The sequence below is a fragment of the Syngnathus scovelli genome, chromosome 4 (assembly GCF_024217435.2).
Source record: "Syngnathus scovelli strain Florida chromosome 4, RoL_Ssco_1.2, whole genome shotgun sequence".
Taxonomy (NCBI): domain Eukaryota; kingdom Metazoa; phylum Chordata; class Actinopteri; order Syngnathiformes; family Syngnathidae; genus Syngnathus; species Syngnathus scovelli.
Genome location: NC_090850.1, coordinates 16572779 through 16598318, shown reverse-complemented (window position 1 = coordinate 16598318; position 25540 = coordinate 16572779). Strand labels below are relative to the sequence as shown.

The window sequence follows — 25540 nt, the reverse complement described above, 5'->3', positions numbered from 1 at the left end:
CATTTATTAGCTTTTTAGTGGATTATATTTAATTTTGGTTTATGTTCAATTTACTGGTCTGAAATAGTTTTTGATTGTTGTTAGGTTCAATTGCTAGTTTTACCCAAAATCTGAATATCTCTATTGTTTTGTGAGTGGTGTATCATACATTAACAAAAAAAATCTTAAGAACACACCACCATAAAATAAATGTTATTAAATTGTGTATGTACAAAAACCTCATCTAAATTATTTTACTCACAAAACTTAGATAATGTAAAATTATTATGCTGTTGTATAAATAGAAACTGGGTAAGTTCAATTCACCTGTGAAGATTATAGTGCATTTTAGATTCACCCTGAAATTTCAGGGGCCTGTTCCATGGTTTAATAATAGTTCGGAAACACAACACATAAGTATAGATACTATTATTATCAATTCTAATACTCTGAAATGAACGCGGGATCTATTTGTCTGGCTTAACGCTCAAGCTGGCAATGAAAATGAAATGTTCCATCATGTGAGGAAAGGAAAATGACGTACAAAGCTCTATTTAAAAATGCGTAGCTCCTTTCCGCTTTCCACCAGTAGGTGTCAGTGCAGTCACTGTCACTCACCAAAACAAGAAAACAAACATGGCGTCCCTCTGCAGCGACGAGTGGATAGCTATCTGCGATAAATTTACCAACGCCCAAAACTTTACTGAAGTAAAATCCCGAACCGACCCAGAAAATGACCCCTATCGCTCCAAGTACAAAGCCAGAGACCTCCTCCGGGAGATCCATTGTTCGCTGAAGAGTTTCGATGCCGGTGATGGGGAGGAAGACGGCGGGGCGCAGGGCGGTGACCAACCTCCGACCGAGCTGCCGGTGGACGGTCAGCTCGAGGGAATGTTCGAGCGGGGCTCCAGCGGCGACTCGCCTACCGGGCAAAGGACGGCGAGGCTCGCGGCTGTGGAATATTACCTGGGCGTGAACCATGTGGACACGGAGGAGCTGTCGGCAGGCCAAGAGCACCTAACGAACTGCATGAAACTGCTGGAGAAATGCAGAGTGTCGAACGAAAATGTGTCTTTATTCATCCATGTTCGGGTAAATAGCTCGCCTGGGAAGATGCCAGTGTTGTGCCGTTGAGTTAAAGTGATTTATTTCATGAAATTGTATTATTATATTCCAATCTCTTAATTGAGTAGCTGGCTAATTGCTTCAAATACGTGTATGTAGATATAAGGCTTCTTGTCCAATTTGATTTCAGCTTCTGTGTTGCCATCTGATAATCACTATTGTTGTCTTAGCAACAAGTCTGCTTCTTTTAAATTCCCCTCATGTTTATTGTAATGTTAAACATCTTCGTCAACCCCCCGCCCCCCAAAATTAAGGTACATCAACCATAATAATGAAAACTGTGATAGTCAAAACCCCAAAGGAAAGTAAATGGGTCATTCCAGTAGTAGAGATGATGATTTCTGCTAACCTGATTCATGATTAGGTTAGGATAACCAACCACTCATTTCTTTTTGTGTGATTCCAGAACCAACTGGGTATCCTCTGGGCAGGTCGAGGGGAGACTGAGACTGCACAGGGATTCCTGGAAATGGCCGAAGCAATCTACCTGCGTTATATGAAGGAGGTAAAGTTGTTTGTATTTCCACCATGACAGCAGTTTAAATAAAATGAAATCAAAAATTACAGGACGGAAGTCCTCCCACTGATCTGGTGGAGTATTTTACTACCAACGAGAAGTTGCTGACACATCAGGAAAAGAACAAAAAGTAGGTATTTTTTTTGTATCCGAAATTAATTCTTTTTTTTTTTTCCAGTTCTCAAATTCAGCTCTTCTTTTACCAGGTTCGAGTTGGCCTACACACACACAATGTATTACCTTGCTCAGGTCTATCAAAACCTTGGTGAGTCTAACTCAGCTTTTTTTTTCTAAAATCATTTTGTGTGGTGGAAAGTAAGACAAGTGTCTTGCCAGGTCAAACGGAGCGAGCTGCCACCTATTGCCACAGCACCCTGCAGAGACAGCTGCAGTTAGGTCAGTTCAATCCAATAGAGTGGGCTCTCAATGCCGCTACGCTGTCACAGTATTACATCACAAAGGTGAGGGCCCCCCGTGGATATAACTTAGTTGTTTCTAATCTTATAAACACACATTTGTGATTGTTTTGTGTGATCTGCAGTATGCACATAATTGTCAGCTTGTCAGTGCAAGTCACAAGGTTTGTGTGTGCTATACCCTCAGGGGCGATACATGGAGAGTAGACACTGCCTCTCAGCAGCCACCGTTATATCTGGTTTAGCTGGAGATGTTCCCTCTGAGGCTGCCGCGCAAGAGAGTGAGTGTTTGTGTTTCTTCCTCGGGTCAGACTATATTAGCAGCACACAAGCTGTTTTGTTCGGAGTCGTTGGAGTCATGGAAGATGGTGAAGTGGCATTATCACCTGACCCACTATTATGCACATATGCATGTTTTTTTACGTCATCTATCAATGACATGGCTAGTTTAACTCAATTACCCTTAGTAACTTATGATCAGCACATTTCAAATACAAATAAATGCATCTACTCTTTACAGGTGAGGTAGAGAGCGAGCGTCGGGATCAGCTGAGGCAGAAGCGAGCCGAGATTGCAAGATGCTGGATCAAATACTGTCTCATTCTCCTTGAAGATGCCAAGAAAGCGCTGGAGGTGATGAAGTCTCTTGCCTCCTTGTGTGCAGACTAAATTATGATGATTATTTCTGCAACATCCTTCTCTTTGTGTGTGGTTGCGCTTCTTTGTGAGCAGGACAACATTGGGGAGCTGGATACTGATCTTCAGGAGGAGTTGAAGAGGAAGAGGAGGCTTGAGGTGGAGGAAGAAGAAAAGGGCAGGAAGAGCGCTCAGTTGTTTGGCTCCGAGGACACTTTTGACTCGATCGCAAGCATGGAAGAGAAGGTCTCTGCATGCATGTTCTCTTTTATGTAATGACAATCTTGGTGATAATATTCTACCGTAATATTTACCTTTGTTATATTTGTGTCAAACATACAAAAAGATTCATTTATCTTCTTAATCTCAGATAAATAGGATCAAAATATTTGACTGAAAATGATCATATTGTGCCGATTGGGATTTCCAGGTGAGCTGCTTGCTCCCACTGGACTTCACCGAGGCCCGGAATGTATTTTTGGTGGGACAGAACTATGTTACACAGGTACTGCAAGGTCATCATGCACTCACAATGCAATACTCACCTATTGTCTCAGATAGACTAATGAAAAATATGAATGGAAATGAAGCCAAGTGTGTTGTATAGTAAGTTGAATGTAATTTGTGTTTTCATTTGTGTTTGCGCTTCCTCCCAGGCTAAGGAGTACTTTCAGATGGACGGCTATGTGACGGACCACGTTGAGATCCTGCAGGATCACAGCTCACTCTTCCGGGCTCTGGCTTTCTTTGAGGAGGACGTGGAGCGACGCTGCAAGATGCACAAACGACGTGTCGATATGCTGGAGACCATCTGTCTTGGTACCCTTGTCACCCGAGTTGCATTTACTGTACCTTTTTTGACCCGGTTTTGAAATGAATGCATGCGCCCGTCTCTCCATAGAACTGAACGCCCAGTACTACCTCATGATCCGCAGACAGTTGATGTTTGAGCTGGCCGAGACCTACAATGAAATGATGGACTTGAAGCTGACTCTGGCTAACAGATTGGCTGACACACAGTCTCTTGATAGCCACAACATAAAGAAATTTAACAGTCTATGCATTGCCTCCAACAAGTAAGTGTTTAAAAACGAGCAGGTTTGCGGCAATTTTAAACTCCACCAAAGAGCCTACTCAAAATTTTTATTTTATATTTATAAGGATCATTTAGGATAATAAATGAGTCTGACCGATTTTTTTGTGATCATGGTTTATGATTTAAAATAGGAGGGGTGTAAATGATTTACTCGGTAACTGAATCCTCTCCAGGTACTACCAGATGTTCCTGGATTCTCTGCGTTCTCCAGAGGGGAAATTTCCCGAGCACATGGAGACGGAGGTGATCAGACCGGCCTTGGTGGCCCGCTTCCGAATGGCCCGAATGCACAGCCGCATGATTTGCTCTCTCCCGAGTACACAGCTGGACAACCTCAACAACTCACTGGAAAACTACAAGTATGTCGACACGGAGTTTCATTTGGTAAATCTGCACAATTCAATGGGCGACCAATAAGGTTGAATCTTAGCTTCCACAAAGAGGAGTACAAATTGTTGTAGGAGACCACAAATTCACAATGTGTCATTTTTGTCTACTCAAAACTAAGCATTAGTAGTCTCAAATTTTGATCCTGACCACTTTTATTGTCTTTCCCCAGATTGTGCTAGTAATGTTTTTTTTTCCAGTGAGTCATGGATTAAGTATACTTCCCAAAATTCCAGATAATTATGAAGAGTTTATACCCCTTGTCTTCCAGATATGTTGTTGAGTACTGTGAGGCCCACCCCGAAGCCGCTGCCATTGTGGAGACGGAGCTGGAATTGAGTAAGGAGATGGTCGGCCTGCTTCCTCTTAAAATAAATCGCCTCAAAGCGAGGATGGCCGCTAACAACTAAATTTGGGGCAATTCACCATTTGAATTGATCATTTAGCGTTCGTGCCGTCTGTGCATGCTATGTGCAGTTCAGTGAATGATCACATGCAAAAAAACATTTATTCCCATCATCATAACCTTGCGCACATGTACCTTGAAAGCCATCCTTACTGTTTTTGGGCTTGCCATTGGCCCGGCAGTATGCTGTGCGGGAATAAGGCCTGGTGAGCTGCACGAGAAATCTGATCTTAAAATGAGCTAATTCCACCATGGAAATTGAAAAATAAAAAAAAATACAGGACCCTTTTAATATAAACTGTAGGCTAACATTTACATATCATGAAAAGACACATCTTAACAACGCCTTGTATATAACTAAATGTATTTAAGACTCATTTTGTCATCACAGTTAACAAATATAAAAATAAACCCACTCGACCAATTAGTCAATTGGACGATTTTATCAATAATCAAGCAGTATTTTGCCAATTAAACACAGATTTAGTCTTTCTTTCCCGTAAAACAGCTGTGCCGTGTTGGAATCACTCAGAATGATGTCCTTACCCTTTTTGTCCGTTAGAGGGCGCACTGACTCCAGTCAGTCCAATAAAAATCTCTCCTGAGACAGTGAGGTGTTGTGCCAAATATTTTGGGATCACGAATTAGTGCTGCAGAAAATTTTAACAGCTTCTGCTTCTCACTGTCAACAGCAAGCAAAACACTATACACAACACATGTTCTAACATTTTCTGAACATTTGACCAGTTTACAATACGTCGTCCTTTAGTGTTTAATTTTGCAACAGAAAGGAATTTTTAAACAAAAAGCATTCAACTAAAAAGCCGATGAATCATTTTCTTTCTGGCAAATAACGTAATTTGTGTTGGCCTTAAAAAATTCACATCATTCAGGGTCTAGTCATGATGAATGAATTAACGTGACCTTAATGTGCTTTTTTCTTTCACTTTCACTGCCTGTTGAGTGTCAAACACTTTAAGGGTTGTAAAATAGTTGAAGGCCTTCCTACATTTTGCCTTGTAAAACCTCAGTGTGTCCCTCCCCATCCTAATAGAATCATGTTAATGTAAATAATGTATGCAATGATAATAAATTATACATGCAATTAACATGGGTCTTTAATGATCTTCTGAACGCATCCATTTTTGTACCATTTTCTGTGGGGGAAGTGAAACTTTGCTGTTTGCATGTTCAGGTGAGGGTTAACCATCACACCATCATTTGAGCTGAAAATTCCCTTGCTGACTTTATCACTAATATCACTCATATTGCTCAAGGTTTCTTTCTATATTTATATTTCGTCAGCGGAATGGATTGCAAGAGACGCATGATCCGACCGCAAGACCTTTGACTGAATTCACAGTCAAGATTAATTTGATAAATTGAGATTTTGTGATGATATGGCTTGTAAAATAGCCACTGATATATTTAATAGTCATAAAAATATAACTAAATTATCTTTATGTAAAAACAAAAACACCAGACTAGTTAAAGTCAACTGGTGATGTTTTTTCCTCGTGCTGATGGTGGAAAAAAAGACTCAACCGCCCACATGAAATGGCAAATGAGTATAAACTATTTGAACGCTAAACTATTTAAACATCAGCCTGTGTGACAACTGCTAAGTATGTTTAAACTTCTTGACTATTGTGAGGAAGCAGCAGCTGCATGTAGTGCTTGTTGAAAAGTTACGCAAATGTCTCACTTCCTGTTAACACTTCATCTAGGTGTTAGCAAGAAAGTCATTTTAGGTTCATGCTCAACATTTAGCGGTTATTTCGTTATCAATGAGTAGCGGTTTAACCCTTTAAAGCTGTGACATTACTTAATGTGTATTACTGATAGAAGACAACGTGCCATTTCCTGAACTTGGTGTTGATGTGTCTGCTGAGACAAGTGACTGATGAATTGTAACATGCGTTGACAGAGACTTGGAAGTATGGAGGATCAAGATTTTTTTTTTTTTTTACCTGTCTGAGTTGGATTAATACATTTATTTAGAACAAATGAAAACAGCGATTCTCAAAGTGTGGTGGAAAAATATAAAGGCAAAATGTATTTTCTTTTTGTGAAGTTGTTTCACTCTGTTGCAAATTTCTCCTGTTTTGCTTTGTGGGTAAATTATACTTTGTAAATTAATTCTGTCCGACTTTAATAATTGAATAATAGTGTAGAGACATTTTTTTTAACTTTGTTTATTATATTTCATATGTCAACATAGTCAGTACAGATTACAAACTCTTTATCTCTTCTTCCTCTTCCCTCCCAGTGTTGCAACTATCTGGCAATTTAAGCCTTAATTTAGCCAAATTATTTCTTGTGGTATTTCCTTTTATGCAGTTAGATTCAGATAACATCTTGTTGATTTGAGAAGGTAAAAGTTTCCACCGAAGATGCTAAGTATTATTTTTTTTTTAACACGAGAACACTTTAGGAAACCATGACGCAGTCAGAGGGTTGAGCTCATTCTGGGGAGTGTGTGTATGTGTGTGAGTGTGTTTGTGTGTCAGGCATTTGAACTCCGTCTCCAGCCCTGGAAAGAAGTATTTTTGTTCTCTTTTATTGTTGTGGCTTGAAACAGGGAATGGCTTGGGTCCTCTTCATCGCAACCTGCTGCCTCATTGGCCTACACGCAGAAGGTAATTTGGAATTTGTTGAGATGACAGTGGAGGCTTTTATTTCTGACAAAAAAAATTGTATTACCAGGCAGTTTGCTGGTACAAGCCAGCGTCCTCTTGCGAGTGTCTGTAGCTGACATGTTAAAATGAGCAATTATCACTCACAGGATGAAAAAAAGAAAAAACACAAGTGCCTCTTGCCTTTTTGCAATTTAGGAATACAACTGTTGTCCATTTTTGTGTAAAAAAACTCAAAATAATCAGCACAATCTCTGAATTTGATTCTCCCCTGATACAGGGTGGCCCTTTGCATTTGAAACTTAAGAAATGTCAATTAAATATTTGAAGTTTTCAAACATCTTCATGTTTCAGATACCCTAAAAAGACATACATTGACATTTTTTTTCCTTTCACAGCCCACCGTGTATTTTACATGTACTTTGTAAAGTCATTGCAGCATTTTTTTTTTTTTTTTAAAGACCACTTACAAAATCTTAATTATATTTTGGTGGTGGTTATTTTTGTGGATTATAGTTATATAATACATAAATTAATTAATCAAAGGCATCGCAAATGTTTGTACATGTCGTTTGACTATTTTTGTCACGTCAGCGTTCCATTCTGATTCATGTTTATTGTAATTCCGGACTTTATTATTCATTTTACGCTCAGTTTATGTTGGAACGCGGCTCTACCATTTGTGTTTACTAAGTTTTGTTCCTGGCGGGGAACCGCACATTTAGTTGGAAATGAATATGTTTGTGAAAGGCCAAGAAACTAAAAAGATAAAAGGTTTTACTGCTCGGTTGTGGGTGTTCTAACATAAATTCTTCATCCAGGCACCCTCAGGAGATATGTTTTTGATCTCAACTCTCAATTGGAGAGAACTAAAGATTTTCCACATAGTACAGTCAGAAAAAAAACTCACTGTTTTGGCGTAATTGTGATGTTGCTTTTCATTAGTAAACAAAAGAGCTAATTTACTTGATTTACTTAAAAAAAATACCATGTCGCCATAACTTCCAACAAATGTTACTTTACCATGTTGCAGAGCACTGTTGTAATCTCCTAAAAATCTCCAAATTGCATTAAATAAAAAAAAAAAAATTGAACATCTAATCCTGTTTTTATTAGGAGCGCCCAGAACTGCCGTGTATAAGTTTGTCAGGTGTCGGCCTGAGGGTGATCTTACCAACTGCGTGACTCAACAAAGTCCACAGATGGAGTGGAGTCCAGACCTGCCGACCAAACTTCCTCCTTCTAGTGCAGAGTACCTGTAAGTAGTCAGGGGTTATTATTGTACAAAAATATTTGTAATTTGTGGTGGGCTACAAATCCACTGTATCATAGTGAGACTTTTTTTAACATTTTGGTGAACAGAGGGGCAAAATATTCGGTACGATGTTAATGCTAAGTCACTGCTAACACTCAATGCACAATAGTGGTGAAAGTCTTCTTTATTTGTGTCATCATAGTATTATATTGCCCCCCCCTAGTGGCCAAGTTGCACACACCAGGAGTTGCAACAAATTAATCATAAAGCAAAACTGTTTAGTTCCTTTTTCTTCTTTTATGAAACCGAGTTGTTATTGAACAAAACTGTGTGTGTCTGTGTGTGTGTCATTTCCCCTTTTGGATTTTTTTGAAATGACTCAGATAACATCAGTTCATCACCTCAAAGGAAACGATGACCCATATACTACATCAAATCACATTTCATCTAACTGCTTCTGTGTTGAAATCACGGAAGAGCGTACTCAAATCTGTCATGGAAAATGTATTTTCTTATTTTAGGCCTAGTACATGGCCTATTTCAAGGTCAGCTATTGGGGGAAGATGGTAACGTGCGGGAAACAGGTTTCAATAATTTCCAGTCAAATGTCATTCTTACAAGATGTGTTCTTGACTTACGTTTTCTGACTCGATGCCCCGTACGATGGGGCTTTTTTTCTAAACACAAAGCGACAAACCTCACATTTGTTCGCTCGCCCTGAACAGGAAGCCAAAGGGAAGCATCGACAGGAAGTAGACTGTGACGCAGGGTAGCCTGCCGTTTCTGGTCTATTGTCAAGTATGAGTCAATGCAGCACACTCCATCAAATTGAGTTTGATTAAAGTGGCAGCATTTTGTAAAGAACAAAAGGGGTCAATTGAAGGAGTGCCAGTTTAAAGTCTCGTGTTAGGAAATATGAATAACAAGATCACACACAATTTTGATGACTTGCTGTATGAACAGTGTTGGGAACGTTGGTTTAAAAAAGTACTTAGTTATAGTTACTTGATCCAAAAAGTAACTGCTTTACTGAAGTCTTTGAAAGATGCTCCAGTCAAGTACAACAATTATGCCTCAAAATGAATAAAATAAATGAATAAAAATTAGAACATAACCTTGACTTCAACAAGTATTCATGTGAAAGATGCACTGTTTTGCTGTTCATTTCTGCACATAATGGAGAAATATCAAAATTAGCTCACTCGAGCTCTGTAATGGGAACACGAGAATCTAAATTCAACTATTGCTCCTTTCGAATAGTTGATCAAGTATTCTAAAAAGACCAAACTGTCTGACATTTGACCATCATTGTTTATTCCAGTGATGCCCAGCCAGTGGATGAAGAAGAAGGTTCAGCAAGCACGAGCGAGTCCGTTGAGGTTGAACAACCTGAGGACGGTTCTGGTTATGAGGGTTCTGCTGGTCCATTCTGGATGGACTACACTTTGGATAGGAATATCGAACAGGAGATTGGCTCCGGCGAGTCCTTGACAGACACGGAGCAATACGGTGAGTGAATGGAACCTCTTGCAATCTGTGTACTTGACTCGAGCTGATTTCGGACTTTTCTCCTTCTAGCTGGCCGAAAAGACTCAGCGGCCTTCAGGCGGTTCCTCGGCAGTTCGTGGCAGGACGAAAACAAAGCTGCTGAGCGGGAGGAGCTGGAGGAGCCTTTTCTTCAATTGTAGAGTTGACAAACTGCTCTTTTTTTCACACTGTTATGTGAAACTAAAAATCACCTGATGGCCACAAACATATTGAAACTGCTTTTGACTGTAGCTGTGCTTTCTGTAAACAAAGAGGTATACATAATATAATTTCTATTCCAATTAACATTTTTAATAAGCTTGTTGAACACAACATATTCTTTAAGGCTTTAGTCACTTTAAATTTATACCCAGAAAGGATTGTGTAATACTTTTAAGGGAATTTATGCTGCGCAAGACTTAACATGATAATTGGCCAATCCCCTCAGGAAAAAGATGGGCATTGAGTCATATTCAAAGTATGTATTTTGGGCATAACACTTTGCGTTTTAAAGCAGGATTAAATCTTTACAAGAGTTTATATCATTGGTTGTCATATCTGCTCCCTCTTGCCCTATATCATATTAGCCATAGAGTTTCTATATTGTTTATATTGCTGAACCGAAGCCGATGCCAACTGACTTTGGGCGAGAGGCTGGGTACAGCCTGGACTGGTCGCCAATCAATTACAACACACATTTATGGGCAACTTAATCATTTAAATTAACCCTCACATTTTCACGTGGGTGGCAGTTTAAGTACCCGGACGAAACCAAACCAGACAAAGGGAGAACATGTCATACAAACCCCACACAGGAAGGCCTGAATGGATTTTTTTTTTGTGTTGCCTTGCAAAAATTCAGGAAACGCAAAAGTTGCCACCAACCACTAACATTTCCCAGCATAAGTAAGGTAAATTCAGAAAAACTAAATACTATAATAATATAGGTTGTTCAATAATAATTACGTTTCTCATTATTTAATAAAACAAAATGTAACAAAAGATATTCTGTACAAAAAAATATTTTCCAGTAAGTCAATTATTTAAATAGATAGATGATTATAAAACTACAAATTAAAAATATTTTAAATTTTTTTTGGGAGAATAGTTTATGCAGTTAATGTAGTTCCTGTCTTTGACTGACCAGTGAAAAGGTCAAAAGGCTTTTAATAAAAGACTGGTTAAAGAAAAAAAGAAAAAAAATTACATAAGTCATTCTTTATCGACTACTCTTTATGACTGGATATGTGATCAAGCCGAACACACAACACAGTGATGGCTAAAGTAGTTGTGTGATTCAGCAAGCTGAACTACTTCAATGTAAATAAATGATGCTTGCTTTAGGTGATTAGCTCCTTAATTTTTAGTTAAGATCCAGGAAGATACCGTCACATCATTGGAAGCAATACATTCGCCTGAACCCGCTGGACTCTGCCCGTAAGAAAATCTAAAAGCAAAAATTATAGTCAAAATAATGACCTGTCATTTTTTCCTTTTTTTTTTTTTTTTTTCAGAAAACATGAAAAATTGAACCAAGTGGCCTATTGATTATATCATATTAATGATAAAAAGAGATGAATTTAATGATCTGCTCCAATTTTAGTAGATGTTTATCAAAGAAATATACAGCTTTTGTCCAAATATGACTTAGGCCATTATTTTAGGAAGGTGATATTAACCCATCTGAAAAGTTTCCAATATTCTACATGTCACATGGACCACAGCAAGCCACATCTTTCAGATCCTCTACTGGCCATGGGGAGGCCAAAAGTAAGTTCATCTTTTATTTGTGTGTATTAAAAAAAGGAAGAAATTAAAACAAAATAAAAATAAAAATAAACTATGAGAGGGACCATCACATATATATTGCTTTTTCAAAAATCTTTGAAACCAGATATGTAAATGTATCAAGTATAATCTATGACAAAAAGATCATTGACTAAGTAGGCTCGTCCAGAATCACGTGACCGTCTCTGCGACCACGCACGCACAGCCGCATGACACGCGTCACGTGACTGCCGGTCTCGAGTGCGCGACGCCCGGTTGACGCGCACGCGCACGGGCTACAACTGAGCGAGGATAGCCTGTTAGCTTCAACTGTACTTGACGGCCAAGATGGTAAGTGCGAAAACGACCACTTGAATTTTGCTTTTCGCACCATATCAACAAGACCAATCAAAAAGATCTTTACCAGGTCGTAATGCAACGTGGCTTGAAAGCGACTGTTTTGCGTGTTTTTTTCCTCCCCGTTTTTAAAGCTGACAGAGAAGCTAGCAGTGTTGGTCGAGTTAGCAAAGTGAGAGGCCGCCTGTGGTGGATACATGTCTTGAAGTCTGCTCGTTAACTAAGTTAGTTGGATTGTGCACGTGTTCACTAATGTCACTTGTGATGCTGTCAAGAAGTTGCTTCAATGTCATTATGACAGATGATTCACTGAAATATACATGCACTGCAGTGCACGAGATATGAACTAACCCAAAGTGGGCGAATTTGCATCCTAAACCAAACCCTCCTGACTTAAGTCTGTTGAAGTGTTTTTTGTTTTTTTGTTTTCTTCTACACTGCAAAATCTTTGATAACTGGTCTGATAGCTTTTGGAATAACCACGCCCCCTCCCACTCCACCCTGAGACTTTTGATTGTCGTCTCCTGACATCCTGGTGACACATTGTGACATATTTGTGTTAGTGTGTGGCAAAAAGTGTTATTCCTTGTTATTTAGCCAGGATTTTACAAGTTGTTAGTCACATTTTTTTTCCGTGGAATGCTTTTATTAATCATCTGAAGCGTATTTGACATGACTTGCATGTTGACTTGTAAAGTAAGAGATTTAAGTTTAAATTTAACTTATTGAAAGTCAGATGCAGCCTTTAGTGGCTTAAAAGTGAAATGAGAGTTAATGTTGACAAATCTGACTAATTAGGCCAAATATGTATATATAGTTTCTAGATTCATGTATAAAAAGCCAGTATGGTAGGTATCATCATTATTAAATCTTTTGTGGCGATAAAAATATTTATCATTGTCATTAGGAACTTTAAAAGAAAGCAACAACCTTGCTCTTCCGCTTTTCTCAGCATGGCATCGATGCACTCAGAGCCGACAAATGATGTGCTATAAAGCAGCCAAGCGTACGAGCTATCGAAAAGGAAGATGTGTTTTTGTTGCTTTATTGTTAGCTTATATGACCTTGTCCCAAGAGCTTAGTCACTCACTGGTACTCTGTTTTGTCCTTATGTCACCATATAACGTTTTGTGCTGCACTTTCAGAGTTTCCTGGGGGGTCTGTTCGGGCCGGTGTGTGAGATTGATATCCTGCTCAACGATGCAGAGAGCCGGAAGACGGCGGAACTCAAGACAGAAGATGGAAAGATGGAGAAACATTATATGTTCTATGACGGAGAATCTGTGTCTGGCAAGGTAACCTGATCTCTCATCTGACTTTTTGTTCATTTTTTTATTGATTCTTCAAATATTCCTTACATTATTGTAGTGAATACAAACTCAATCAAATTTAAACTAAAAGAACTGTAAATGTAAATTTTACATTTTTGTGCCAACAAACATAAATGAATCATCATTTCAAAAAAATGTTTGTCCTGCAGGTGAATCTAACTGTGAAGCAGGGAGCAAAAAGACTCGAGCACCAGGGCATCCGCATCGAGTTTGTTGGACAGATCGGTGAGCACATTACGGTATTTTATTTGCTAAACTGAGGATTATAGATTTGAAAATTTGTCCACTAATAGTTTGTAATTAAAGACCATGATATCCTCCTTTTTGATTTCAGAGCTGTTTTCAGACAAAAGCAACACACACGAGTTTGTGGATCTGGTGAAAGAATTGGCATTGCCGGGAGAGCTCACCCAGAACAGAAGCTACGACTTTGAGTTCATGCAGGTGGAGAAGCCCTACGAGTCGTACATCGGCGCCAACGTCAGGCTAAGGTTGTCTCACGGTGCTGTTTTTATATTTTTTTTTTCTAAGCTAGGAAAATGTTTTATTTTTCTTCAGCTGTAACGTGAATGATGTGGTCAAACAAACAGATGGTTAATGAAGTTTCCTCGCCTTGATGTTCATGTAGATATTTTCTGAGGGTGACAATAGTCCGTCGGCTGTCGGATCTGGTGAAGGAGTATGAACTGATTGTCCACCAGCTCGCCACCTACCCGGATATCAACAACTCTATCAAGATGGAGGTCGGCATAGAAGACTGCCTTCACATTGAGTTTGAATACAATAAATCCAAGTAAGACAAGCGCCACCAAAGTCGCTGTTTGATTACTTGGTTGAGGCATGAACATTATCTGTCTTGTTGCTAGGTACCATCTAAAGGATGTCATTGTTGGGAAGATCTACTTCTTACTGGTTAGGATCAAGATCCAACATATGGAGCTGCAGCTCATCAAGAAGGAGGTCACAGGCATAGGTGAGCATTCAAAGTTCATGTTCATTTTATTTTATTTTGGTGTGGCACTGGAAAAGTGTGAGAATAAAGTGACATCCAAGACCGACTGTTCATAACATTACCCTCAAAGGTCCTAGCACAACCACGGAGACAGATACGGTTGCAAAGTATGAGATCATGGATGGAGCCCCTGTTAAAGGAGAATCAATCCCTATCAGACTCTTTCTGGCAGGTAAGTTCAATTCCTTTTAACATTTGAATTAAAACAATCTGTGAACATAATGATTAGCTCAAACATATGAAGGCATAAGAAAAATGCTAGATGGAAACAGAATCGCATCCATTTTCCAGGTTTGAGATATGAGCTTTTGCATTACGTTTGACCAGGGTACGACTTAACAGCCACCATGCGGGATGTCAACAAGAAGTTCTCTGTACGCTACTTCCTCAATCTGGTGTTAGTGGACGAAGAAGATAGAAGATACTTCAAGCAGCAGGTAAAAATCATCAGCACAGCTTTTCCATTCGACACAAGTTCTCACTATTGGCAATGTCTGTGTCCGCAGGAGATAGTTTTGTGGAGGAAAGCCCCAGAGAAGATGAGAAAACGAAACTTCCACCAGCGTTATGAGTCCCCGGATTCCCAAACTCAATCTGTTAATGTGGAGCAGCCCGAGATGTGAGGGCTAGGAATGAAAAGAACTAAAAAAACACACACAGACGCACACACACACATACTAACAGGACTCTTCACTCGAGAGCAGTCAGCGGTGTGACAGCTGCCCGCTTGAAGTGTATACACGAATGCGCACTTGATGACATCTCTTGTCACCTCAGCTTCAAACGTGAGCTCTCCTTCCACCACACGCTTGTTTGGACACAGGCGCACACAATCTGCCGAATGCCTGACATCATGATGACAACAAAGACAGCAACTGCTTGTAGCTTCTTTGCTAACAGGGTTTCATTTGCTTGCATCACCTCATCGGGAACCATCCACTGCTATGATATGCTGGTGTTCTTATCTGTTGGATACACATACACTGTGCTTCCTGACTGCTTTGTGACTTTCCAACCACCGTGACACTACAGCACTCTTGGTGAGCCATCTTATAGGGAGACACCGACACTAGTAAATATCTTGTTAAAAGAAAAGCTGCTCCCCAGAAATGTCACCTGTATTCAGAGCTGAGAAACAAATGCCCATCATTGGTTTTTTAATCCTGTCATTTGTTTCCAGTTTTGAGTTTTCAGATTGTAGAGCAGCATGATCTTTCTGATAACGGTTCTTTATAGATGAATACATAACATGATGCGGTTTCCACTGTTTGGCTTGATGTCTGGAGTTATGCCAGATTATCCACCATTTATAAAATCCATTAGTAATTTCGGGGGCATTTTTGGTATGCATCTGCTCGCATCTACATACATGGCAGTTTTATTTGCATGTTGGCCAAATGTTTTCCGTTAATAACATTCAATGTAATAATTCTGCTCAAGTCAGCTGTTGCAAGCACTCCTCTATAAATACACAACTATATTTCACTGTGATGCTTTCATTTCAACATTTGAACGGTTGTATGATGTCAGCAAACCCATTTGATGGGGAATTAGCCCATAAGCTCTGTGTTGCACTAAGGTGCTAAAATGTCCACTTTATCTGCTATGAGAAACTCAATTGCCATTTATATACTGTATTACATGTTTTAATTGGAACTATGCGTTTGTCTTCTCATGTGCAATGTCATGACTCCACAAGTTTCATAAAGTTTGAAACACTCATGTCTACTGTTGAGCTTATGTTGCTACACTCAACAGTAAAATGTGAATTTTATTCCTAAATTTGGGAACTATATATCTGCAAGATATTTTTTTCTTGCTGCCATACTCCGTTTGTTATTCCAATCTTGTTGGCTATCCTTTAAATACCTGCAAAGGTAAAGAAAACACTGTCCTCCATATGTGCATGGTATCTTTTCACAACAACAAACCATATGAACAATGTGTATGTACAGTATAGACATTAAACCCTTAAAAAATAAAAATGAATGAAGCAAATTTATATTGACAATATATGGAGTCATTCTACGTAGTTAGTTTCAAAAGATTAACCAAACGCTTTTTAGATTAATACTATTTTTTAACCATGGACTAGATGTTTTAGGTAAAGACTGTGTATTTCAAATAAATGTACACAAACATAGAGTCGTAATAATCATCCAATTGGCTTTGCTGAAGGCCGGCTCATTAAATATGCAAAATCCACGGGAAGTGACTAGATATTCCAATTTAGACATCACCGATTATTTGTAACCTTGAAAATCCATAGCCATTTTAGTTTGTCATAAAATATATTTCTTAAATATAAGGTCACAAACATAAGTATTTTTCCTCGGCAAATATTTGATAAGCTCCTTTGTCACTATATTTAATACAGGCATCTTTATGGACAGCTAAGCGTAAATTGGTCCTGTCCCACGTTGGCGCATAGCAGGAAGAGAAATGTGTCCTCTAGTCATGTTAGCGGTCTGTTTTCATAAGACTTAAGACTTATGGCGTCTCGTTAACGTCGTGCATTTTCGCAGTCCCAGTTGGGCAGTGTAAATAAGATAGGCCGGAAATAAACGATGTCGGTGAACCGGTGTTTCTATATGTTTTCTCGGCTTCGTCGCCATGTTAATACTCGAACGGCTCGCCTGGCCAGTAGTAGCTGTCATGCGTCTTCTCGCTCTGTTTCGTTGCATAGAGAGCACCCGATGTGTGCCGTGGTTAGCAGCAGAAATTGTTCTTCATCCTCCAAACCTCCGGACACATCTCTTTTTGTTCCTCTCACGCTGAAGACTGACCTGGCTGCTGAAGGGACTGTGGGAGCGGAGCTGACCCAGCCTCTGGATAAAAGTAAATAAACTCAAGATGAACTCAAAAAGATAAACCAATATGTATTAGCTATATTGAGAATTTTTTTTAATGAACCAAATTTTGGAAATAAATGCCTAAATTAATGCAACAAACACTGAATGGCTCTTGATTTAAAAAACATTTTTGGTATGGACTGTACAAGCTGTCAAACATAAGTGTATTTGCCTTTTGTGCTCTTTTTTTAGATGAACTGTTGAAAATTGTGAACCGTTTTTATAAGAGGAAAGAGATGCAGAAGCTGGCTGCAGAAAATGGACTGGATGGTGAGAATAAGACCCTTGTATTGAATTTGATGTCATTTTATTAATCTGTCAAATTATCCCCAATTTGCTTTAAAGAGACCCAAAGACTACTCAATAGAATGCTATTTTGTAAGATCAGTCTGTTGTAAAACATTGACTTTTCCCAAGCAGAATGAATCTGTTCATAATTTGTTCATATTAATTTAACTTATTTAACACTTTTATTTACGGTGAAAGTGAAAGACTTTCTGTGTTTATGCAGCACGACTCTTCCACCAGGCCTTTATCAACTTTAGGAAATATATCTTGGAGGTGACATCACTACCCGCCGATCTGCACATTATTCTCAGCGACATTTTTTGCGGAGCAGGTTTGTCCCCCCAAAAATCAAATATATATTCATCTAGAAAATGGATGGAAGGAATGAAAAAAATACTACGGTGATTAATTGTTTTGTGTGCTTGGATGCTGTTTACCCCAAGGTCACATCGATGACATCTACCCATACTTTATGCGACACGCCAAGCAGATATTTCCCATGCTCGAATGTATGGATGACCTGAGGAAGATCTCAGACCTCAGAGTTCCTGCCAACTGGTAAACATACACCATACACACAGTGAGGGGGCAAACCGATTCATGTTGTCATTTTGAATAAAAGTATGAGCTATAATCATCCAAATGAAAAACAATCTTGAAATATTTCACCCTCATAAAGTTTAAAAAAAATTTAAGCTTGCAATTGAAGTTTTTGTCAGTTTTAATTGACTGTGTTGCACTGAACACGTGTGTTCTTGAGGTACCCGGAGGCCCGAGCCATCCAGAGGAAGGTAATCTTTCACGCTGGCCCCACCAACAGCGGCAAAACCTACCACGCCATCCAACGCTACTTGGCTGCAAAGTCAGGGGTCTACTGCGGACCCCTCAAACTTCTTGCCCATGAAATCTTTGAGAAGAGCAACGAGGCGGTACGTATAGCTTCCTCTGTTTGTTAAATTCATGGATTAAGACTCAATTTGGTTTGTTTGTCTGTTCTCAGGGTGTGCCTTGTGACTTGGTGACTGGTGAGGAGAGGACATTTGTGGACAATGAAGGTCGAGTGTCTGCTCATGTGGCCTGCACAATCGAAATGTGCAGTGTCACAACGCCATGTGAGTGTGTTGTGTGTGTGCACAGTGCCACATTACCCATGGATTTATTTTTTTTGCTTGAGATGACTTTTTTGCTCATTTAAAATGAACAGAATTGCTTTAATATAATTTTTTTAATTCCATAAATGAATTAACTTCTCCTGATTACATCAAATGTAAATTTAGTCAAGTCACTGTATTTATTGTTTTATAGATGAAGTGGCTGTGATTGATGAAATTCAAATGATCAGGGATCTTTCGCGTGGCTGGGCCTGGACCAGAGCTCTGCTAGGTTGGTCTCGCAAACACGCAAGCATGAAAATACAGCCGCACAAGCACAAAAAACACACATGAAAACCTTAACCGGCCTGTGGATTATTCATTAATTCTGTTAACAAAATGTCAACATTAGTCACACACACATACAAAGCATGCGTGCACAAAACATACAAAAATATCCCAGAACCATCCTATGCATTATTTCCATAAACAATATGTCAACATTACTCAGGCATAAAAATACACTTCAAATACAAAATGACCACGATAAGGGTTCTGTTGAGTTTTCAAATGCTTAGTATTCTTAACACGACTCCGTGCCACGTTTATTTAGGGCTATGAGTGATGTGTGCGCACAGGTCTCTGTGCGGAGGAGATTCATGTGTGCGGGGAACCTGCTGCCATTGAATTTGTCCGAGAGCTGATGTACACCACTGGAGAGGAAGTGGAGGTGAGTCGTATTTACTGTATCCATTCACTGGACATCTTCAAAATCTAACAAGAGCCAATAAAAAAAAAATTAAAAAAAAAAAGCTGCACGTTATATCCTGAGAGATGTCAAAATAACTTTTCATATATACCTGCTTTGGTTTTGTTCAGTCTGCCCACTCAAGTGTCTCTCTCTCTCCAGGTCCACACCTACGAGCGCTTAACGCCTTTCTCCATCCTGAACAGCGCCGTGGAGTCGCTGGACAACCTGAGAGCAGGGGATTGCATCGTGTGCTTCAGTAAAAACGACATCTACTCCATAAGCAGGCAGATTGAAGCCAGAGGGCAGGAATGTGCTGTCATTTATGGAAGTTTACCTCCAGGTGAGTACGCCTGTGTGAGACGCTTTGCTTTATCTCACAGTGCATAGTCAAGAAAGTGAGTCATGTTGAGTTCGAAAACAATTTTTCTAAGAATAAGCCGCATTTTTCAGGCACCAAACTCTCTCAGGCCAAGAAGTTCAACGACCCCGATGACCCCTGCAAAATCTTGGTAGCAACAGATGCAATCGGAATGGGCCTTAATTTGTGAGTGTGTTCATTCATTCTGTTTGTTCCCGCAAATTACGAAAAGACGACAAGATTTTAGCCCACCGTTTTCTTCCTTCCAGGAGCATCAAACGCATCATCTTTAACAGTCTGATGAAGCCCAACGTCAACGAAAAAGGGGAGAAGCAAATGGAGACCATCAGCACGTCACAGGCTCTCCAGATTGCCGGGCGAGCTGGAAGGTCAGTCTCGTTTTTTTATGCTTTTGATTTTGTTTGATTTTCTGTATTGCCTTTTCCTCCAGGTACTCCTCCAAGTTCAAAGAGGGGGAGGTTACCACCATGCACAGAGATGATCTTCCAGTCCTGAAGGAGATACTTAGTCACAAAGTGGAGCCCATTGAGGTTGAGAAATAATCTTTATTCTTATTTTTAGTCTCCATACTAAAGTTACAATAAGACTGTGTTTCTTCTCAGACTGCAGGTCTTCACCCCACCGCAGAGCAGATTGAGATGTTTGCTTATCATCTACCTGATGCTACTCTCTCTAACCTTGTTGTAAGTAACTACTAAAGCATGAGCTGAAATTGACTCAGATATTTTAGTTTTTTTATGATCTGATTTTTTTTTCTTTTAAACAGGACATTTTTGTGAGCCTCTCCCAAGTGGACGGTTTGTATTTTGTCTGCAACATTGACGACTTTAAGTTCCTGGCAGACATGATTCAGCACATCCCCCTCAACTTGAGGTCTCGCTATGTTTTCTGCACGGCTCCCATCAACAAGAAGCAGCCTTTTGTGTGCACGTCTTTCTTAAAGGTAAGCACGGGCAATGGACTTCTGCTTTATGAGGATTTGCCAAAGTATTTTTCTGGTTTGAAGGTGAATATGGCAACACTGAGTTGTCTATCAAAACATAAGCGCACAGATCCATTTAAATCCCCCAAAGTGTTATTGTCAAGTGTCCTTGAAAATCTTTACTGTGTACTCACTCCTCTGATTCTCCTTCCTGTTTCTCTCTCAGTTCGCCCGGCAGTTCAGCCGAGACGAACCCTTGACCTTCGATTGGGTTTGTCGCCATATCAACTGGCCTCTGGCTCCACCCAAAAACATAAAAGACCTGGTTCACCTGGAAGCTGTTCACGACGTGTTGGATCTTTACCTCTGGTTAAGGTAATTTAGTGGATGATGGAGGTCATGTTGGGAAGCTTTCAACTGATTATCAGCATCATTGACAATGTATTATTTGTCAAGGATTTTAGATTATAGATTAAATTGCACCATGTTATTATTTTATGAACGTTTTGATACTTCCTTCATCATGCTAATCCTCTATGTTGCTTCTCGTTTAGTTACCGTTTCATGGAAATGTTTCCCGATACTGCCTTGGTGCGAGAAATCCAACAGGAATTGGACACCACCATCCAAGAGGGTGTCCGGAACATCACCCGTCTCATCCGAGCCACAAATCCGGCCATCACCGAGCCGCTTCAGATGCAGAAAAATAGTGACCAAACCGGCGCCACCGGTAGCCCTTCATCAGGAGTTCGAAGAAGTCCGAGCACTTTGAGACGCTCGGGACAGGCCGTAGACAGCTCACTGACTAACCGCCTGGTGAGAGACGGACTCTTGACGTCCGAGATGTTGCAACAGTTGCAGAGGGAGTGGTCTAAAGGACAAAAAAAGGAGTCCACCACCAATCGGAGTGAATTGGATCTTAAAATTAACAACAAAGACAGTAAGAAGAAAAAGAGAAAATGAACCATCATCTAGGACATCAGGTGGGCTGGACTTCAAGTTTTTTTTTTTTTTTTTTTAATGTTCCCCTACCCAATACAAAATAGATGTGTAAGCCTTTATTGGATAAGAAACCTGCGGACCGTCACACATCTAACAATGTATGTATAAAAGTATATTTTCACCCCACAACCAGTGAATGGAGAGCAGTAAAATTATGCAATTATGAAATACAATATTTAGAATAGTTCCTTAATAAAAATTTTGCTCATGTTATTATACCATAAGAATCTAATATCCGCCCGTGCCTGCATACAAGGTATGTTTTTCGGGTTTGGTCACATGACATAAACAATGCGAGACTGAGGGCAGTTATGACGTTAAATTCAGTTGCCAGCAGAGGGCGGCATTGGCCAAAATGTCAAAAAGTGGTTGCTTCATGACCAGCAATTTATTATAAGTTCACTGTCGGAGAAAAGGAAAGAGATTGAGGCTTTATCGACTTATGAATTCGAAGTGTCAATCTTTGAACATTTTAAAATGTCTGAAAAGGTATATTTGGAATTCGAACCAAGCCATACTGATGGTATTTCATAGCATTTATGGTAATAATTCCCTACATATGCTTATGCACAGGATATATAAATAGTATTCCCATGGTTTACTAATATCAAGAGGTGCTTATAAGTTTAAACTGTGACCCAGTGTCATGCAGTTGGCCATGTTGCAACTTGACTTTGGTAAGACTGTGGGCATGTACTATGATACTGATCAACGCCAGCAGAATGTACCATTTTTGCAATAGGGATAAAGCTTTTTGTTGCTGTCACGCAGCTTAGCTGTGTGGGTCAACAATGGCAAACGATCATTAGAAAAGAACTGGATTGTCCATTTGTGCCTACTGAGTGCATTCACAAAAAGTCAGCATTATACATATACTGCTATCTAACCTGAGACTGAGATTTTAACAGAATACTGAAAAACGCAAATGCCTTGACATAATAACAGTCATTTGACTAAGTCAAGTTTATTTACAATCCCATACCCAAAAATGTGAAGATGTAATCATCATCATAAAGACTACAATACTTTATTTGTCAATATTTTTCCAGTTTTTTCAGATCCTCCAAAAGAGAGCTTTTTATAACAAGTCTACACACCCTGTTCAAATACCAGTTTTTGTTAAATAAAAAATGAGACCAAGATAGCTCCATTAGTGTGACCTATGACCTGTATAACTTGCAAAAGGAACTCTGCAAGAGGGTAATAATGTTGTTGCACAAGTGTGCACACCCTCTTTAAGTGGGATCTGGGTGTGTTGAGAAATCACCAATCACATTCCAACTCCAGTTAAATGGGAGGAAACACACACCTACCATCATGTGAAGTTCCTCTGATGAATGTGAAATAATTTTCCGATGTTCTAGTAAGTTTTTCCTTATATTTTTTTTCCTCTCCAGTAGAAGCCTGAAGGTTTTGGGCCAGTTCTAGCTAAAGAAAATCAGCCCCAAAGCATGAGGCTGTTTTCCCCATTTACATTTGGGACATTTCAAATATGTTTTCAAGAATTGAAAGGCACTCAACCAGAGATCCACATGAAAAATGTGTCTTTGAGAAACAATGCCATTGTCTGGATTTAAACTTAATATAGCCTACTTTCATACCAAAGCTCATCACATCCTGGTGTTGGCCATTCTTTAAGTTCATTCCTCACCGCATAACCAGATGCGACATACATAATTTAGTGGTATGCGAAAACACCCTACACATTGCCTCGGGACTATCGCTTTGAGACAAACAAAAACAACATGTTAATACTTCTGGATTGCCACCTCATATTCGTCTGTCTATCTGTTCTATTTCTGTCCTTCTGCTTTAGCTGCCAGACTGGATCCATGCCCGTCTAGTCACGTTTCCTACTTGCCTGCTGTACACCTCCAGGCAAATCCAGCATAATCTAATGCGTTATGGATTGCATTGGATTAAAATCCACCAACTAGACTGATGAGATCTGATATAAGGGTTCTGTAAAATATGCACTTGCATCATGAAGAGTGAAGACACGAACAAATTAGAGGAAAGCAGATAGAAGCATGGAGAGAGAAATTGCGCGCTAATGGGGATGAAACAGCAGCTAATCTGTGAAGAATTAAACTGTCCCAGCGCCCAATTTCCCTTTATTAATTTGCATAGTGTTTGTACTGAGGAAAAAAAAAAAATTGGATATGCTATCAAAACATGATCCAACTAACAACAAAGAAACTGTCCGAAACTAGACTTTGACATTATCCCAAAGACAATTAATTATCTTTTTTTTTTTATTATCGTTGCAAAAATTGGGAAGGTTAGCATTACATTTTAAGACGGAAATACTCATCATCATGACAGAGTTTGAGAGGATGCGGCAAAAGACTATCCACCCCCCATGGTGGTTGTTTCCTTGAGCAGGAGTGTGTTTGCTGCGTCAGGAATTCCGAGATGAGGCCACCCGAAATTTGTCCTTGAAGAGTAGAAACAGCAGTGCTGTGTTGCACCTTCGTCTCCCATGTGATCAGGAAATCAGGCTGCTGTAATTCTGAATACTCACTTTCAGCAGTCAATAATCAATAGACAAAATTATTTGCATAAATACGGCCCCAACTTCATTTTTCTTACGGCCCTGTGGCCTGGCTGGCTCTTCGGAAATGTAAGGACAGACAGCTATATCGAAAAAATGCTTCGGTAACATCAAAGACATGAAAAAACTGAGCATAGAAACAATGGTATGTTTGGAAATTATACAGATGCAAACCAGGTCAGGAAAAAAACTCTCAACTCTTAATTACTACTAAAAAGGTGCTTTGGGGTCAAAAGGTTTCATAAGCCGTTTTAGCAATAGCAGAAGAAGTCATTGCATTTGTCTGCAGTTGTTTATTCACATTTTTTTTTTTTTTTTTTTGCTTTTAACTGCTCAACTTTCAAGTAGAACTGGAACTCTTATTTTCCCCATTCCCCACTACCGGCCCCCCTCTTAACCGCGTCCTCCCCCTCCTCATGATCTCATCTCCACTCGTCTCCCGCCACAATCCCTTCTGCTTGCATCCGTGGCAGATTGGTACGTGATGTTACCGCCATCTTGTATGTGTCAAAGTGGAGCTATTTGCGCGCTGCTTGGAGATGCATGAACAGTTTTACACAAAAACCCATATCTCATGGGAGTAAATGAGAATAATGACGTTTGATTACCAATTGAGAAACCGATTTTTTTTTTGCTCAATGTTTTTGTAAAACAAAAAGAAAGAACAATCTTTAGAACCCACATTGGTATCTTTTATGGATATTGTAAGCAAAACTTCAACAAGATGGGAGAACAATTAAAACTTTAAAATGCCCAAATGTGTTCTAAAACGTGTTTTTGTTTTGTTTTCATTAAATAGTGAAATATGACTTAACATTTTATTTATTTAATGTTCCTATCTGTTTCTCATATACTGTATATTAGTCGTATTTTGCGCGTGTGAGAGAGAGAGAGAGAGAGAGAGAGAGAGAGAGAGAGAGAGAGAGAGAGAGAGAGAGAGAGAGAGAGAGAGAGAGAGAGAGAGAGAGAGAGAGAGAGAGAGAGAGAGAGAGAGAGAGAGAGAGAGAGAGAGAGAGAGAGAGAGAGAGAGAGAGAGAGAGAGAGAGAGAGAGAGAGAGAGAGAGAGAGAGAGAGAAACAGTGAGGGTTGCCACATTCAATATGGCGCAAGCGCTGCAACGGTTTAATTTACATATGCATATAACTATCGCATCTATGCACAAGTCCTATCCAATCAGATGTCAATTAGTGGGCGTGTCTTCCTTGCGGTGTCACGCCTTCTGCCTCCAAAGTTGCTGGCTCACTCACTCCCACT

The 25540-nt window shown here is 39.6% G+C and overlaps 4 protein-coding genes across 8 annotated transcripts; all 4 read left to right on the top strand.

Annotated features, from left to right (window-relative positions):
• Positions 1-577: 577 nt before the first annotated feature.
• On the top strand, positions 578-5671 carry kifbp (kinesin family binding protein). Its single transcript, XM_049717218.2, has 13 exons — positions 578-1071; positions 1511-1609; positions 1672-1751; positions 1828-1886; positions 1958-2082; positions 2225-2318; positions 2558-2670; positions 2770-2919; positions 3104-3178; positions 3330-3492; positions 3575-3749; positions 3943-4128; positions 4428-5671. The coding sequence occupies exons 1-13, from the start codon at positions 616-618 to the stop codon at positions 4564-4566; spliced, it is 1914 nt and encodes a 637-aa protein (XP_049573175.1). The 5' UTR covers positions 578-615; the 3' UTR covers positions 4567-5671.
• Positions 5672-7032: 1361 nt separating this feature from the next.
• On the top strand, positions 7033-10520 carry srgn (serglycin). Its single transcript, XM_049717224.1, has 4 exons — positions 7033-7201; positions 8315-8456; positions 9775-9962; positions 10032-10520. Exons 1-4 carry the CDS (start codon positions 7147-7149, stop codon positions 10139-10141), a joined length of 495 nt encoding a protein of 164 aa, XP_049573181.1. The 5' UTR covers positions 7033-7146; the 3' UTR covers positions 10142-10520.
• A 157-nt stretch (positions 10521-10677) lies between these two features.
• Positions 10678-16447, top strand: vps26a (VPS26, retromer complex component A). Of its 4 annotated transcripts, none has more exons than XM_049717221.1 (10): positions 10678-11417; positions 11705-11750; positions 13250-13399; positions 13585-13660; positions 13770-13926; positions 14064-14228; positions 14302-14408; positions 14518-14619; positions 14775-14884; positions 14954-16447. In XM_049717221.1, exons 2-10 carry the CDS (start codon positions 11736-11738, stop codon positions 15068-15070), a joined length of 999 nt encoding a protein of 332 aa, XP_049573178.1. In that variant the 5' UTR covers positions 10678-11417; positions 11705-11735; the 3' UTR covers positions 15071-16447. The 4 variants fall into 4 exon arrangements, with proteins under 4 accessions (XP_049573178.1, XP_049573177.1, XP_049573176.1 ...); XM_049717220.1 differs by having other exon boundaries at positions 11645-11750; XM_049717219.1 differs by having other exon boundaries at positions 10678-11750.
• A 406-nt stretch (positions 16448-16853) lies between these two features.
• supv3l1 (SUV3-like helicase) lies at positions 16854-25128 on the top strand. 2 transcript variants are annotated; one of them, XM_049717542.2, is made up of 17 exons: positions 16854-17285; positions 17492-17569; positions 17811-17918; positions 18031-18145; positions 18348-18516; positions 18588-18699; positions 18893-18970; positions 19317-19408; positions 19589-19769; positions 19880-19973; positions 20057-20176; positions 20239-20338; positions 20411-20491; positions 20575-20751; positions 20957-21105; positions 21285-21713; positions 23549-25128. In XM_049717542.2, exons 1-16 carry the CDS (start codon positions 17015-17017, stop codon positions 21691-21693), a joined length of 2334 nt encoding a protein of 777 aa, XP_049573499.1. In that variant the 5' UTR covers positions 16854-17014; the 3' UTR covers positions 21694-21713; positions 23549-25128. The 2 variants fall into 2 exon arrangements, with proteins under 2 accessions (XP_049573499.1, XP_049573498.1); XM_049717541.2 differs by lacking the exon at positions 23549-25128 and having other exon boundaries at positions 21285-22967.
• Positions 25129-25540: the final 412 nt, after the last annotated feature.